Source organism: Lampris incognitus, chromosome 5, assembly GCF_029633865.1.
Source record: "Lampris incognitus isolate fLamInc1 chromosome 5, fLamInc1.hap2, whole genome shotgun sequence".
NCBI lineage: Eukaryota > Metazoa > Chordata > Actinopteri > Lampriformes > Lampridae > Lampris > Lampris incognitus.
The window spans coordinates 66,401,980-66,418,533 of record NC_079215.1 but is presented as its reverse complement, the minus strand read 5'-3'; the positions used below and the strand labels follow the sequence as shown (position 1 = coordinate 66,418,533).

The following is a 16,554-nucleotide window of genomic DNA, read 5'->3' as shown; positions in this document are numbered from 1 at the left end:
TTCAAATCATGAAAAGCTACTGCAACCTTTTATACCTTTGTACTGTGGAACTTTTTATGCCATCACAATGAACTTGTTTCACAAAGCATGCCATCATAAGAGGCAGAGACAGAACGTCATGTACGTAGTTCCTTACTGTTCAGCTAAACCATAGGGATGAATAGTTACCAACTAACATCCGCGCAAACTTTACAGAAAAAGACATTACATAGTCTGAATTATCAAAATGACAATAAAAACAAATAAAATTGGATATCATATCTTGGTAAATCCTCATCAAAATATTTTCACAGCCTAATATAATATACTGCTGTCGACATAATTCCGAATATGGTGCAGTACCTTTTCTTGAGTGGAACTTGATGAAGACCCATTCCAGGGAAGCGTTTGTTTAAAGGGTCTTCTATAAAGGTGTGTTGGCGTGTATCAGTGAGCAGACCTCCTTCCTCCACACCCTTACAATTGGGGGCGCAAGAAAATATCGATACACTCGAGTATCGCGACATTATCTTTTGTGACGCTGCATCGATTCTCAAAACCACTATATCGATTTTTGATTGTTTACAGTTAAAGTTTCGTGACAAACATGTTGTGTTGCGTGTAACCCCACGACCGCTAGATAAGTGTTGTAATCTATCTTCGGCCATTTGACCCTTCCACTAAAACCCAACAACGTAAGCCGAGACAGGAAGTAGCATGAGCACAAAGAACACAGGCCGATATATCGCCTTTCATACAGCATCGCGATATATCACGATATATATCGAATCATAAGCCCTGTATCGCGATACGTATCATATCACCAGGTTCTCACCAATACACAACCCTACTTACAAGTGTGCCAGTAGTCAGCCAGCATATGGAGAGAACTCAAGTATATATACGAGTTGTAGAGCTTACACGCACATTCCCTGCACATGAACACCAGCAGGCCACAAAGTGTAATGGTCAGACTAACATGGAAAACAGAATCGGTTGTCTTGAGGTAACTTCTCCCTCGCATCTATTGGCAGACATGTCTCAGCAGTCTGGGCGTCTCGGTTGTGGAATTGGCCGAATAATGTGATTCTGAAGATGCTGTGACTCCCTGCTACGTACGGCTCAGCGTGTTAAGATAACTCATCAGCCTTGCCGGGTGCAGCGCCCGCTAATAACAACCTCAGCGCTACTGTGTTTTCTCACAACTCGGCCTGTCCCGAGAGCTAATGCGAACACGGCTGCTGTCGTAAGCCGCCCGAGGAAGTTAATCTTGACCTGGAGCGCCCGTACAGTAGTGTTTCGGCGAAGACATGCGGTGGGAATGTGTGCCATGAAAGTCCTGATCTGTTGCCTGAGAGATCACACGGGGATTCACAGGACATGCTAGACGGCGGTGTTAGATCTGAATGCAAATGAGCTTTGTGCCGAGAGTCCTAAGGCCTTCTCACCTCTTGTGTTTATTTCCCAATGTCAAAGCCTTACTCTTAACACGCCACCAACGTAGAGCCACCCACCAGATTGACTTTGCCTTCAAACGGGGGGACCTGTGAGCTAATGATCACAAGCCGACTGCTAACAGCAACTGTGTTCATATAGAAACGCGGTGAACCTGGCGGTCTTAAAGTTGAACGAGCAGGGCCTGCTGGACAAACTGAAAAACAAGTGGTGGTATGACAAGGGAGAGTGCGGCAGCGGTGGAGGGGAGAGCAAGGTTAATGCACACACCTGCACACGCGCTCACACACACACACACACACACAGACACACACAGACACACACATATATAATGAGTTAACGGATTGGGAACCAAACCGGAAGTAGAACAAATGCAGCACCATCCACGGACGGTCACACGCCGTTTCAGCACAGGGCAAACAGGGACGCACTCGGCTACGACACGCTAATGGTGACGCAGGGCATTTAGCATTATTTATTAATGTGGTAATTTACTGATAAATCATTTATCAGTTAGCCATTTATGATTTGTGACAACGAGCGGATGGTGCCGTGATTTGCGCTGCTTCCTCCGGCAATGCACTGCAGCCCATCTGGTTGAGGTCAAAGTTCAGGCAGGGTCAAAGGTTAAATCGAGGGTCAGGTGACCTCAGACCATATGGCAGCAGCAGCGCTTATTGCCTCCCCCCCCCCCCCTCCTGTCTTAAGAGAAGTGCCATGGATTGAAAGGGTTTGTACAGGCTGGCCAAACTCTTTGCATCCGTGGCGCTGGCTTGGAGGGCTCCATGTAAACACATGACAGGAAGAGGTTTATTCGCTGCAGCATCTCTCATTCTCTGTCTCAGGAGCCCGAACAGCAGAGACCCCAACCCCCCCCCCCCGAAACAGCACGGCGCCCCTTAAAGACCCTTCCGAAAGTCTCGACTTTCACCTCACAGATCCCGCTTTAGCACCGACCCCCATTTCTCTGACCGTGAACCAGGTCACCCACGAGGCCAATCTCTGGTCAGGGCCGAGCAGAAATGGTGACCTTAGCTTTAAAGAGCACACGGGCGCGTAGGTTACGGCACAGAAAGAGCTGATCTGTTTTGAATGACCAACTCCAGTTAGTCTCCAAATAATTTTGTTTTAGAAGAATGAACTTCTACAATTTTAACCTTTGACCCAATATGGGAAGTGGACTGAATAATTTTATTGAATATTTGAAATATCTATATGAAAGAATTATATGTCGTAAATCTCCCCCCCCCCCAATTACTCGCTTTGGTACGGCCCTTGAAAACATTAAAGCATTAATGAAAGTGCTACTCCACAGGACCTGGAGACTGTTCCTTAACACTTAAGGAACGTATAGGCCAGCCTCGGCAACCCCTTAGCGTATTGCACTTAACTTTTCTCTCTGGGCTCAAACCTTCAATCCCCATCCCGGGCCCAACGTTGGCTCCCAGACCAGAGGATGAGAACTGCTGCCCCACAAATAACATAAGATAACATTGATAATGATGTTATTTATGTTATTCCCATTGAAGAGTGCCAGTAAACCTTGCGGTATTGAAACTGAATGAGCAAGGAACCCTAGACAAGATGAAAAACAAGTGGTGGTACGATAAAGGAGAGTGTGGCTTCAAGGACTCCACCAGTAAGGTTAGTTCTCTATGTGTGGAGAGAAACCCACGTGAAAAGCACCTTGTCTCTGTATGTTCACACACAGTCTATTCAGTCCAGAAGGTGGCCTAAAAGGTATACCGAGTAAGTTTGAGGAATCTCAGTGAAAGCTAAGGGCCGAGACGCACCAAACCAACCGGCGGCGACGAAGGCTGACCGTTGCGTCGCCTCATGTCGCCTCATGTCGCCTCATGTCGCCTGCTGTCTGGGCCAAAAAGTAGCACTTGACCACACCACAGAGACTACAGCCGACGGCCAACTAGCATGTACGTTCTGCACTGATTCACTAAGCTGAACAGCCAATCAGAGTGATCTCTGTCACCGACGGGCTCTGCCGATTCAAAACGCTGAATCGGCTGAAAAGCTGCCGACAGGGGTCCGACTAGTGCCGACGGTGCGGGACACACCGCAAAAACTAGGGTCACGGATGCTCACCGAAGGCCCGACACTGGCTGACGGCCGACCATCGGCCTGGTGTGTCAGGGCCCTAACACAGACCCCTCCTCAAGTTAAACCTGGAAGACTTTTGAACAATGTCCCAAAACCGCACCGGTCCCAAATGAAAAAGAACTACAGTTTAAAGCTGGGCTAGGCAACTTTCAGGGTTGTTGAAAATGTCATGTCGCTCTTATGAGTAATTCAAATGGTGGGATGGAAACCCAAGCCTCTGTGTTTAACCCTCTGTATTCAAGATCTCAAAATCTCACCTGAGCTCCTCTGATTGATTGGTTGAGGCTTTACCGCTCCTGGTAGGCCTCAGCCAATCAGAGGAGCTCTTTGAGACGGGACGGTCCTACTGCCTGTCAATCATGCACAGTCTCTCTGTTAGTTTTCTTATCGTCAGTATGGGTCTTTATAGAGCTGGACGGACTAAATAGAGTTCATCTTAATAGATACGTCACACTTAAGTACAAAAGTGCTTCACAACATCGGTGTTGGTGTGACCAAGGCATTTGATGGATTTTTACATGCACAGATTATTCACGACAAGACGAGTTTTGTCAGTTACAACAGCCAATCGCCGGTATGCAAGTGAAGCTGGTTTGGAGGGAGGAAAGGAGGAAGAAAGGGAGGGGGGATTGGTGGGGGGGTGTTACGTCAAATTTGTTCACTTCTCCAAAGTTGCCTACCCCAGCTTTAAACCAGTGTAGGATGGGGTTTTCATACCAAATCAGATGTCAGAAGAGGAGGAGGAAGAGCAGAGCGGACGGTGAAAACCCATCAGTAGGATCCGGCGTGGTCCAGCTGCAGCTCTTGTTAGCCAGGTGTAGAGCAATGAACAGCAACGCACTCCGCCACGCTTTCAAATACCCCGTCAAGCTTCACGGTGTGGAGTGGATGGCCCATTTACTACAGCATCTAGCATCACAAGCTATGAGCGCGTTAACAGCTACTTAACCTTCACCCGCCTTCCCCCCATTGCGGCCCGTTTACCACGGCTCGCCTGTCTAGCCCCATACTGACTTACTCAGACTAGGGATCGGTGCAAAGACGGGCTGCACCTGTGCTACATGTTGCAGCACTCGCAACATCTTTTGCATCCTTTTGGGAGGATGGTTGGTGTTTACAGGGTGTGTAATGGACCCTAACTGCAGGGCACTTATTTTATGAACTAGAACAATGACACTGAGCAGCTACAGGGGCCAAAGACAGTGAGCTGGAAGTGAAGAGATTAACATTTAGTTCTTCCACAGTGTCTTTACACTGATTTGGAGGCTTTTAGATCAGGGTTTTTTGGGGGGGAGGGGTCCCCCAAACGTTTATTTGAGAAGGGACAGCATACATTAATCAACATTCGAAACAAATGTAAATGTACCCGAGTAGCTGTCCCTTTGCCTGATGTCGTTAGGCCAATTATCCGGCCAATTACCCCACTGTCCCCAGCTGCTCCACCCCCTCTGCTGACCCGGGGAGGGCTGCAGACTACCACATGCCTCCTCCCCTACATGTGGAGTCACCAGCCGCTTCTTTTCACCTGACGGTGAGGAGGTTCACCAGGGGGGACGTAGCGCGTAGTTCCCCCTCCTCCCTGAACAGGCGCCCCACCAACCAGAGGAGGCGCTAGTGCAGCGACCAGGACACAGACCCACATCCGGCTTCCCGCCCGCAGACACAGTCAATTGTGCTTGTAGGGATGGTAACACGGGGATTCGAACCGGCGATCCCCATGTTGGTAGGCAGCGGAATAGGCCGCCACGCCACCCGGACGCCCCCTAGACCAGCTGTAGGCGATAGTCTTACTCTTGTATACCTTTTAAGACACTATCAGTTTTTTTTAAAACACTGCCTGTCTGTCTGTCTGTCGGACCACACTTAAAACGGGGATGTCATTATGTTCGTTTGAGTCTGACCACACAGTAAATACCTGTCAGATAAGAACAAAGGAGTGGTCTAATAATGAAGGAGTGGGGGGGCGGGTCAACCATCACCAACTGAAAACCACATTAATAATGTTTTCGTCTGTCTCTCTATCTGTCTGTCCGTCCGTCTATCTGTCTGTACCTATCTTAAGAGAGAGAAATAGTGTGTCAGTAAATTAAGGCCGTGTAAGGCAGGGAGACGTGGCGATCCTGTCATAGTTACATCGTTATCCTACTGTCAGCTTGATACTACGTCAGCTGCACCACCTTCAAGGTGTTTTCTGTCACACATGCACACAAAGTTCCCTGAGGTGTTTCATTCCTTCTCCACCCACTACTTTGTTCCAGTAAGGAAATACTCATAAGTACTAAGTATGCTCTTCCAGGGGCGGCACGGTGGCGCAGTGGTTAGCGCGGTCGCCTCACAACAAGGTCCTGGGTTCGAGTCCCGGGGTAGTCCAACCTTGGGGGTCGTCCTGTGTGTGGAGTTTGCATGTTCTCCCCGTGTCTGCGTGGGTTTCCTCCGGGTGCTCCGGTTTCCTCCCACAGTCCAAAGACATGGAGGTCAGGTGGATCGGCATCACTAAATTGTCCCTATGTGTGTGTGTGTGGGCCCTGTGATGGCCTGGCGGCCTGTCCAGGGTGTCTCCCCGCCTGCCCTGTGATGGCCTGGCGGCCTGTCCAGGGTGTCTCCCCGCCTGCCGCCCAATGGCTGCTGGGATAGGCTCCAGCATCCCTGCCACCCTGAGTAAGGCTAAGCAGCTTGGATAATGGATGGATGGGTGGATGCTCTTCCAGTGGTCCAGTAGAGGAGTAGTACCGGTTCTAAAGTTAACACATGTACACGACCGAATGCAGTTAATTTGTGTTTTTGCTCATAAAGGCCACGCGCTATAAAAAATGAAAGGTTTCGCACACAATATTTAGAAGAAATACTTTGCAGATTGACAGAAATCAACGTGTGTAGCAAGAATGTGTATGGGCAGAGAAAGAAAGTCTATGCTGTTGTGTTAGCGGTAAGGTTTGCGGTTGTGTTAGCTAGCTAGCTGTGTGTGACTTTGTGCATCCTCACCGTTAACACCTGACTGACACTGCTTTCTGTGTATGACTGGCTTATTTGTTCGTGTATGTATTTGTGTCTGGTCGTATGTCTACATCTATCTGTCTGTACACGTGTGTGTGTATGTGTGTGTGTGTGTGTGTGTGTGTGTGTGTGTGTTGATCAGGAAAAGACCAGCGCTCTGTCTCTCAGCAACGTGGCCGGGGTCTTCTACATCCTGGTCGGAGGTCTTGGTTTGGCCATGATGGTGGCCCTGGTCGAGTTCTGCTACAAGAGTCGCGCTGAAGCCAAGAAAATGAAGGTAGGCACCTTGCAGCCGACCGCCCGCAGCAGTTTCATGTAGTATTTTGTGTCACTTTTACCTTGGTCTTACTAGCTAAATATACCGTCTACACTGCGTCCTGTAACCTAGCTCTAGCCTCCTTTCATTTGCTTTCCTTATTCTAGCGATATTACTAACCAGATTAATTAAAGTTAACCTTGAAAATTTGCTAAAGATCATCATAGCCACAACCCTCCAGTTGTCCTTAGGGAGTTGTGGGTATCACTGGGGACCATTGCAACTGACCAGTCAGTGTGTGTGTGTGTGTGAAAGCAGTGGTAAAGGGGGGTAGCAAAAATGTAGTGTAGTTAGTTACATTAGCCACTAGTTGATTCTAGTATATCAAAAGCAAGAATGTTAAAGGGTTCCATCCAAAACAGGAAATGTCTTACCGGTCATACCAGCAGTCTTAACACTGGTCCGGATCTGCCAACAGTCTGGCAGATCCGCAGAGGAATCACATCCACCCCAGACCACCCCCCCGCATCTGTGCCGATTCCGGCGGATCATTATAGCAATCACATCTGCTCCTAGACCGTCCTGTGCCTGTGGCCAGAGTGTGGCCTGCTCACGAAAGTCGGAACCCATTTTTAAATTAGGCCTCGTGGATCTAAAATGAGTCAAGACTCAGCACCTGAATCCCCTAGTTCCCGCGTCAGATTTTTTTAGAAACAGAATCTCAGCGGACTGGACGTTGACAATCCTTGAATATGCCACCATGCATTTTGAATTCATTGCAAATGGAGCCGTGCCAGATGCTGTGATACATCTGGTCTGGATCCGGCCCAGTTTCATTTTGCTGTCTGGTTTTGAGCCCTGTCCCCGACGTCTACATAACCTCTGCAAATGCAGTTTTCTTCTCATATGTCAGCATTATTAGGGGAAAAATAAAACCCTTGTAACTCCAAACAGCCAGGTGTGCTAAGGTAGCCTCCCGTGTGAAGCAGGGTCGTTGGTTGACTTGGGAAAATTCCTCTTTTGATGGACATTCAACATGACACGCAGCCTCTCTGTGGATGATTTGGAGGATATACAGTACAGAAGAGGCTGAAAAAAATGCAATCATGGACAGAACTACAAAAACAAAGATTACCAAATTTGACAGTACTGTTGAATACAGTGCTGTGAATAACTGATTTTGATTATTGGGTAAGGATGATACCCAATGTCATGATAAAGGCTGTTTTGTCAGCCTTTAAAACAACAATTTGCACAGGATGAGCTCTTGGCCCAACAGGGTGCATGCAGAAGGCTGGGGCTGGTGCAGCTGGCTCTAGTCTTGACTCCCAGTTAATCCATTTCCAGCTAACTTGTATTTTCCACAAGAACACCAAGAATAGTATCCAATTGGTCTTGGTCGAAAGAAAATGCCAATTCATTGCATATGTACAAACATTACTGGCTAGCTAGCTAGCTACTTGACTAATTAATTTCCTTTCCTTATCATCCCTCCAATACGGTGACCCTGAGGGACAAAACACAACAACATTTAAGAAAACACAACATTTCAGAAAACACAACGACATTTGACAAAACACAACATTTCAGGTTACAGAAAAGGTGGGATAACACTTCTTGTTTGTAACTGGACAGAACCCCAGTCCCTGGCGACAGGTCAATGTCATTTCCTGCTTCTATTGTGTACTACTCTCATTGCTGTCCTTGCACGAATTTTAAACTGAGTTTGAAGGGATGGAAGAGGGGATTGAAATCATAAGGGAATATTGATTCGGTAACACTTTAGTATGGGGAACGTAGTCACCATTAATTAGGTGCTTATTAGCATGCAAATTAGCAACATATTGGCTCTTAATTGGTCATTATTACGTACTCATTAATGCCTTATTCTGCATGGCCTTATTATACAACCAGTAAGCCATTAACTATGAGTTTTCCCTCTATAACCTCAGAAGTATTGCTTATTAGTAGTACCATCTCAATATGCTTTGCTTAGTATGGCCTTTATAAGGTGGTAGTACCACAAGAAGAGTTATTCTCCCTTACTAACACTTAATGAATATGCTCTGTTCTTACATAACAACACACAAAACTACAAGTGTTCATAGTGTTAAATTACTCTAAATTAAGTTTCTGTTACTTAGAATATGTTCCCCATACTAAAGTGACATCTTGATCATTACTAATTCACTAGTAATTAAGTTTTTTATGTTCCCCCATACTAAAGTGTTACCATTTATTCATATGATGTAATTCGCCACATGCTTTTAAAATATCATGACATTAAAATGTCCTGTGGAACCCTGAATGGACTATTGAAAGAATTAGGACTGAGGAGACGGGACGGCTACTCTTCAACAAGTGACATCAGAAGGGCCATCTTATCAGAGCTGTGTGGACCTGGACAGATGTTTGGATACAGAACTATGTGGTTGACTTTAAAACAGAAACAAGGCCTCTGTGTTAAAAGGCAGACGGTAATGATAAAGCTTCGTGAACTGAACCCACGCCGAACCTTTTCGTGTCCATGACAAGTCCTGTATCCAAACATCTGTCCTTTGTTAAAATATTCCCTACACGCTACATCCCCTTGGTGAAACTCCTCACTGTCAGGTGAAAAGAAGCGTCTGGTGACTCCACATGTATCGGAGGAGGCATGTGGTAGTCTGCAGCCCTCCCCGGATCGGAAGAGGAGGTGGAGCAGCGACCGGAACGGATCAGAGAGTGGGGTAATTGGCCAAGTACAATTGGGGAGAAAAGGGAGGGGGAAAAAAAATTCCCTTCTGATTTCAATCTCCTCTTCCATCCTTTCAAACTCAGTTTAAAATTCGAGCAAGGACACCACTGAGAGTAGTACACAATAGAAACAGGAAATGACATTGAACTGTTGCCAGGGACTGGGGTTATGTCCAGTCACAAACAAGAAGCGTTGTCCCACCTTTTCCATCATCTGAAATGTCATGTTTTCTCAAATGTTGTTGTGTTTTGACCCTCGGGGCCACTGTTCTCCAAACATGAAGAAGTTAGATCAGCACATTTGATGGCTGATTTATGTAAATCTGCTATGCTTTCACCTTGCTATGCTTACTTACTCACTCGGCCATACTAAATTGTCCTTAGGAGTGAATGTGTGTGTGTGTCGGTCCTGTGATGGCCTGGCGGCCTGTCCAGGGTGTCTCCCCACCTGCCGCCCAATGACTGCTGGGATATCCCTGAGAGCAGGATAAGTGGGTTGGAAAATGGATGGATGGATGGATGCTATTCTTACTCCATCATTGCACAATTCAAGATAACTTAATTGTATAAAAGTTTAAAAGGTTTGCTTTAATCTGGAACTGGTAGTGGTTTGAGTTTGTGGTTTAGAGCCTCTCAAAAAAAGAGGTTTGATGAACCACTTTGACATCTACTGGATTTACAAGATGTGTTGACCAGTGACTACATTTACATGATGTTAGATAAGGTGGATTTATAGTGTTAGTCCGACTAAAACTGGACATTTAAAATACATGCAAACTTTAAAATACATGTAAACGTGTTAGGCCGACTGAAATCGTGATAAATTGAATTTCTCGAAGTTAGGAGTAACACATGCGGTTGGGGATGGATTTACTCTGGCATGTATACGCTTCAATCAGCCCCGACCTGGCCTAGGCGTTCTGTGCATGATCCACAGTTCCCGCGGCGGTCTTTCATCCAATAGCAGCCAGGTGGAAGGGGGCATATCCCCACCTACCATACTGGGGTTGGACATACTTCCCTCAATAAATCGATTCCTACCCGGTTCCTGTATACTGGAACAACGACAGTAGTCCAATGACATGGCCTAATCGAGCTATAACCGTAGTAGCTCGACTTAACTGTGCATGTAAACACATTCGGTGACTTTAAATTGTTTTCATTGTTCTACCAGTCCTGAATTTACCCTCGGAAATATTTTTTAAAAACCAAAAGTGAGAAAGTTTGGAGTTACAAGGTTTTCATTTGACAGCAAGGGTGGAACGAAGAGATGTTGACCGACTTTGAGACAGCTATGCTTGAAGGGATTCCCCCCCCCCCCATTTCCTTTGAATTCCCCCCAATTCAAACTGTTTAACCCTGCAGCCTCCGCTGGCGCCACTGGCATCATAGACTGATGTTAAGTTTGAATTAAAGCTCTGCCAACTGACAGCTTTTCTTACCCGGCGAGGTAAAGTTATCACTGCATCAACAAGCGATAGTGAAAGTGTACAAAGTGGACATGTTTCAGGGGTGACCAGTTGTGACATTGACATGCTTTTCAGTTACAAGGGACTACAACTGTTGACCATCACACACTCATGTGAACCAGTGGAATCTGTGCTGCTAAACTATCTACAAATCAGAAACTTGGTTTGGATATACACTATATGTACAAAAGTATTGGGACACACCTCTTAATCATTGAATTCAGCTGTTCCATTCAGACCCATTGCCACAGGTGTCTAAAATCCAGCAGCTAGCTATGCAGTCTGCATTTACAAACATTTGTGAAAGAATGGGTCGTTCTGAAGAGCTCAGTGAATTCAAGCGTGGTACTGTCATAGGATGCCACCTTTGCAATAAGTCAGTTGGTAAAATTTCTTGCCTGCTAGATATTTCACGGTCAACTCTAAGTGGTATTATTGAAAAGTGGAAGCGTTTAGGAACAACAGTAACTCAGCCACGAAGTGGCTGACCATGTAAAGTCACACAGCGGGGTCAACGAGTGCTGAGGCACATAGTGCGTAAAAGTCGCCAACGCTCTGTTGACTCAATAACTGCAGAGTTACAAACTTCCTCTGGCATTAACATCAGCACCAAAACTGTGAGCCAGGAGCTTCATGGAATGGGCTTCCATGGCCGAGCAGCTGCATGCAAGCCTTACACCACCAAGCACAATGCCAAGCATCGGATGGAGGGGTGTAAAGCATGCTGCCACTGGACTCTGGAAACGTGTTCTGTGGAGTGGTGAATCACACTTTTCTGTCTGGCAGTCTGATGGACCAGTCTGGGTTTGGCGGATGCCAGGGGAATGTTGCCTGCCTGACTGCATTGTGCCAACTGTACAGTTTGGTGGAGGAGGGATAATGGTATGGGTTGTTTTTCAGGGGTTGGGCTAGGCCCCTTAGTTCCATTGAAGGGAAATCTTAATGCTTCAGCATACCAAGACATTTTGGACAATGCTATGCTTCCTACTTCGTGGGAACAGTTTGGGGAGGGCCCTTTTCTGTTCCAGCATGACTGTGCCCCAGTGCACAAAGCAAGGTCCATTAAGACATGGTTGGGTGAGTTTGGTGTGGAAGAACTTGGCTGGCCCACACAGAGCCATGACCTCAACCCCATCGAACACCTTCGGGATGAATTAGAACGGAGGTTGCGAGCCAGGTCTTCTCGTCCAACATAATTTCCTGACCTCACAAATGCTCTTCTGGATGAATGGGCAAAAACTCCCACAGACACACTCCAAAATCTTGTGGAAAGCCTTCACAGAAGATTGGAAGCTGTAAGAGCTGCAAAGGGGGGGGGGGCAACTCCATGTTAATGCCTACGGATTTAGAATGAGATGTCATAAAAGCTCCAGTAGGTGTAATGGCCAGGTGTCCCTATACTTTTGCACATATAGTGTATTTGTGAGAAAATGTGTGCACATTTTTATAAAGAGATTGACCCCAAAAAAGGTCCAGTGATTGGTTGGCAGGATACGTGTAGTCTGGTTCACACTCGGACATTATAATGTCCATCAATATGTAGTTTGGTGCAATCGTGACGAGTTTTCCTGAAAATGTTGTGTATTTCCTCTTAATTTATGGAAAAGCTGGCAGAAGACAGGGTTTTAGGGTTTTTTTTTTAAACAACATCATGATATTATTATTGTATCTTCTAGCACTAGAATGACCAAGGCCGTAATTTTGACGGTTTTGGATTTTCAAAGTTTAATAACTTGGTGGAAAAAAAAAAAGATGCAGACCTGCCGCTCCCTGAATGCTCCTAAAATTGCATAGATTTGCATTAAAATGAGTTTTAGATAAATTGCACAAAAAAAAAACCTATGATAAGATCTACCTAAAACGACCTTGAGCAGTCAACCGCTCGTAATTTGCACGTGATCTTGTGCATCGTGTCAGTATTTATGGCGTGTGTTGGTCGCATCATTTCCTTCGTGAAATTCATCGCTCTGTCCTAGAAACACACTAGCGTCCTCCAGTGGAGAGAAACAGTCTAAACTTGACTTCTGATTATGTCCAACATGTCGTTACAGACGCACCATGACTACCACCGAGGCGCTGCAGGATTTACAGGCGTTGGACAGCGGCCATTTTAAATTGTTTGAAAAGTAGCATTAAAAATTGTTAAAATGTTTATTTTGGTGTCAGCTAGTTTCCTAACAGACATGCTAACATATGTAAAACATTAATATCTCAACTGGGTATTTATCTTGACAGAATATAGAGTTTAAATACCGGCTGTCATTCTGACCGCCCACGGTCGTTTTAGGTAGGAGTGAAATCCCGGTCGTTCTAGTGCTAGAGCTAAGTGTGAATATCATAACAATGTGCTTCACATGTGAACCTGCAAGTTCACTCTCATTTAAATCAGTGATTCATTACAAACACTGGTTTGCTTTGGCCTAACATGCTCAGTTATAACCTGTCCCCATGTTTCACTTTTTCAGCTGTTAGCAGTTGGGAACTAAATAATAAACTTAGATTAACCAGGCATTGTTAGTCAGTTAGGCAGCACGGTGGCGCAGTGGTTAGCACAGTCGCCTCACAACAAGATGGTCCTGGGTTCGAGCCCCGGGGTTGTCCAACCTTGGGGGTCGTCCCGGGTCGTCCTCTGTGTGGAGTTTGCATGTTCTCCCCGTGTCTGTGTGGGTTTCTTCCGGGTGCTCCGGTTTCCTCCCACAGTCCAAAGACATGTAGGTCAGGTGAATCGGTCATACTAAATTGTCCCTAGGTGTGAATGTGTGTGTGTGTGGGCACTGTGATGGCCTGTCGGCCTGTCCAGGGTGTCTCCCCACCTGTTGCCCAATGACTGCTGGGATAGGCTCCAGCATCCCGTGACCCTGAGAGCAGGATAAGTGGTTTGGATAATGGATGGATGGGTGGATGTTAGTCAATTATGGCTGCACTTGACTGTTAACGACTTCCATCATGTTTATCATTTCCAGTAGGCTACTAAAATGATTTGGGGTTTTCATGGTACACATACCGTTGTTATTTATATTTCTTATGATAAAGTAATGTGATTTTGGCATTGCAATGTTGCCCGTATGCACACAGAAGCACCAAGACTTGCATGTTCTTTCCCTTTCTCTAACGATATTAATACCTTTATTTTTGTTGTAAAGGTGGCTGCCAACACATTGTCGTCCCCCCAGCACACAGGAAACTATACACACACACTCTCGTCCCCGCAACACCCCACCAACTTCAACCTGCAGTCTCCCAGCCACCAGCCAAACTATGTGACGTATAAAGAGGGCTACAACGTTTACGGCATTGAGAGCGTCAAGATCTAATGAGGGTAGGAGAGAGATGATTCACGGCTAAATCTGCCTCAACCCCACAGCCCTAGAAAGAGTTTGACCGCTGCCGTTTCAGTGGTTTCCCTCCTGAAAACGACGAGCTGGACTTATCTGGAATAGCCAACATTGCATGTTGGTGATTCAGCCTACACATTTTACCCTTCAATCTGCATAATAATGATAATAATAATAAACACATAGCTGTTGATTTCAAATATGTTTTAGTTTTCAGCAAGTCTTTAGTTCATGGAACCGGTGTTAAGACCACGGCAATGTGTTTTAAGACCATCTGATCTTTGAGGGATTCCTCTTCGTGGTGACATTATGGAGAGCCACAAAGAACCTGATCAAACTCTGTCTACGGCTGGGAATCTACCTGCCTCACCCTATGTCTCGTTCCTTTTGATCCATCAGATTATTAGTTTCCTCCTCGGCCCCTTGCCACCACTCAATTGCCTAAGCCCCTCCCCCTTCTTCCCTTCTTTTCTCCCTCCTCCAATTTTCTCTTCCTTTATCACCAGCCTCCTACCTTCCACAAGATACCCTGACTCTTCTCATCTTATTTTCTTCTTTCTTTGGGCTTCCCCCTCCCTTCCCTCGTGTGCCCTTATTTCTTCCTTATTTTTATCCGTCTACACGTCATCTCTCCTTCCTCTTTGCCTTTCTAGCCAATCATCCTCTCAGTAGAACGACTCATTAGCTCATCACTTCTTAGCATTAGCGCTGTCCGTTTGTCATACGTCAGTAGCAGAGTGAACTCCATATCCCATTTGTGCATCAGGATATCTTGATTTATTTATCTCCACGTCAAGATGGTTTCTGCTGGCTGTACATTTCCCTGTTCAGTCATGTTGACATATCAGTTCATCTAAAGCCACACTAGAAGACTTGTAAAGCCCCAATCAATTGGGAGAAGGCCCGACATCACACGTTTAATGACTGATTTCTGCGAATTACAGTTGTAGGCTTAATCTTTATCTTTATGAGGATCTTTGCAGTCAGAGCTTCTATATGAGCTTGACTTTCTCAGAGCTAGAGACCTCTACAATAGCTAGCTGATTCTTTCTTCTCCTTGCTTTGTCTTTTATTATTGACATCTTTCCATTGGCCATTGTTAAATATGTTAATTTGGGCTGAAGTTTAATGTTGCTCTCACCACGCTACAGCTTGTTTGAGAGAATTAAAAATCGAGTTCAGTCAGGCAGAAAGAATTTAATGTCTGCATTTTTACTGCCATGTTCTTCCTTTACCTTCACGTTTCCTCGCTTTCCTCCTCCTCTCTTGCGCTACCATCGGTCTCCTTCAAGGTATTTCCAGATAGGAGATGAGGGGTAGCGTGAGTTCAGAGGAGCAGAGGTGAAGAATTTTAGGACGTGGTCATGCCATACTAGTGTAGCTGTCATCATATGAGCTGCAGGTTATAGTAGTGACTAGTCCCCCCGCTATTTGGGTCGTACAGAAACATTTCCACAGTGGGTTTTTGCTGTGCATTTTCATAATGTTGTGTCGTGTGATTTGCAGTTGTTCTTCTTCTTTTTTGTTTTTGGAGTTAGTCTACCATTTACTTTTTGTGTTTTCTTTCTGCCACTGCATTTTCACTTATCTATTTGTGCTTTCTGATTAGTTAAAGTTCCCATGAAGCCAAATGGCATTTAGAGCATCGCAAACGTCCGCGATTTGACTTATATCAGAATCTAACGGAACTGTCAGTTGGGAATTACTGAGGGGAGGGAGACTGATTTAATTGACAGCTGATAATGGCTGGACATTTTTATTAGAGTGTGGACATCGACATGCTGTTGGGCTAGTTTCAGTTTGGTGATAGAAGATCACTCGTCTTCTCTCAAGCTCGTTCCCATTCATTCATTGGAGATTTCTGGACAAGGGCAGCATGACGTAATTAAAAAATATTGTACTTTTCAGGAATAGATAGAGAGGAAACCAACTTTCTTTTGTAAATCTGGAACGTAGTGTTAAATATACACCAATCGGCCAAAACATTAAAACCCCCGAGGCCACTGGCATCAGGTAACACCAGCCAGGACGACTGTTGGAACTGCTGGTCTGCATGGGCTAGCAGTTAGCTTAGCCTGCTCCGCTTCCGCGTCCTGTCAGACCGCCCTTGGTGTTACCTCTTCGGGCAAAGCTCCAGGCAGGGCTGTGGTCCCTGGGCCCACAGGATGCAGCAGACCATGCTCTCCCAGCCTATCCAGCGCCAGCTCTCCCAGCC

The 16,554-nt window shown here is 45.8% G+C and overlaps 1 protein-coding gene across 2 annotated transcripts in view; it reads left to right on the top strand.

Moving 5' to 3' along the window:
* LOC130113397 (glutamate receptor 2-like) overlaps positions 1–14,318 on the top strand; it is a 75,153-nt gene extending 60,835 nt beyond the window's left edge. The window contains exons 16-18 of one of the 2 annotated variants that reach the window (XM_056280991.1): positions 2,964–3,078; positions 6,686–6,824; positions 14,212–14,318. In XM_056280991.1, coding sequence (XP_056136966.1) covers positions 2,964–3,078; positions 6,686–6,824; positions 14,212–14,318 — 361 coding nt within the window. Of the gene's footprint in view, positions 1–1,575; positions 1,691–2,963; positions 3,079–6,685; positions 6,825–14,211 lie in introns of both variants that reach the window. The other variant, XM_056280989.1, reaches the window with a different exon arrangement.
* Positions 14,319–16,554: the final 2,236 nt, after the last annotated feature.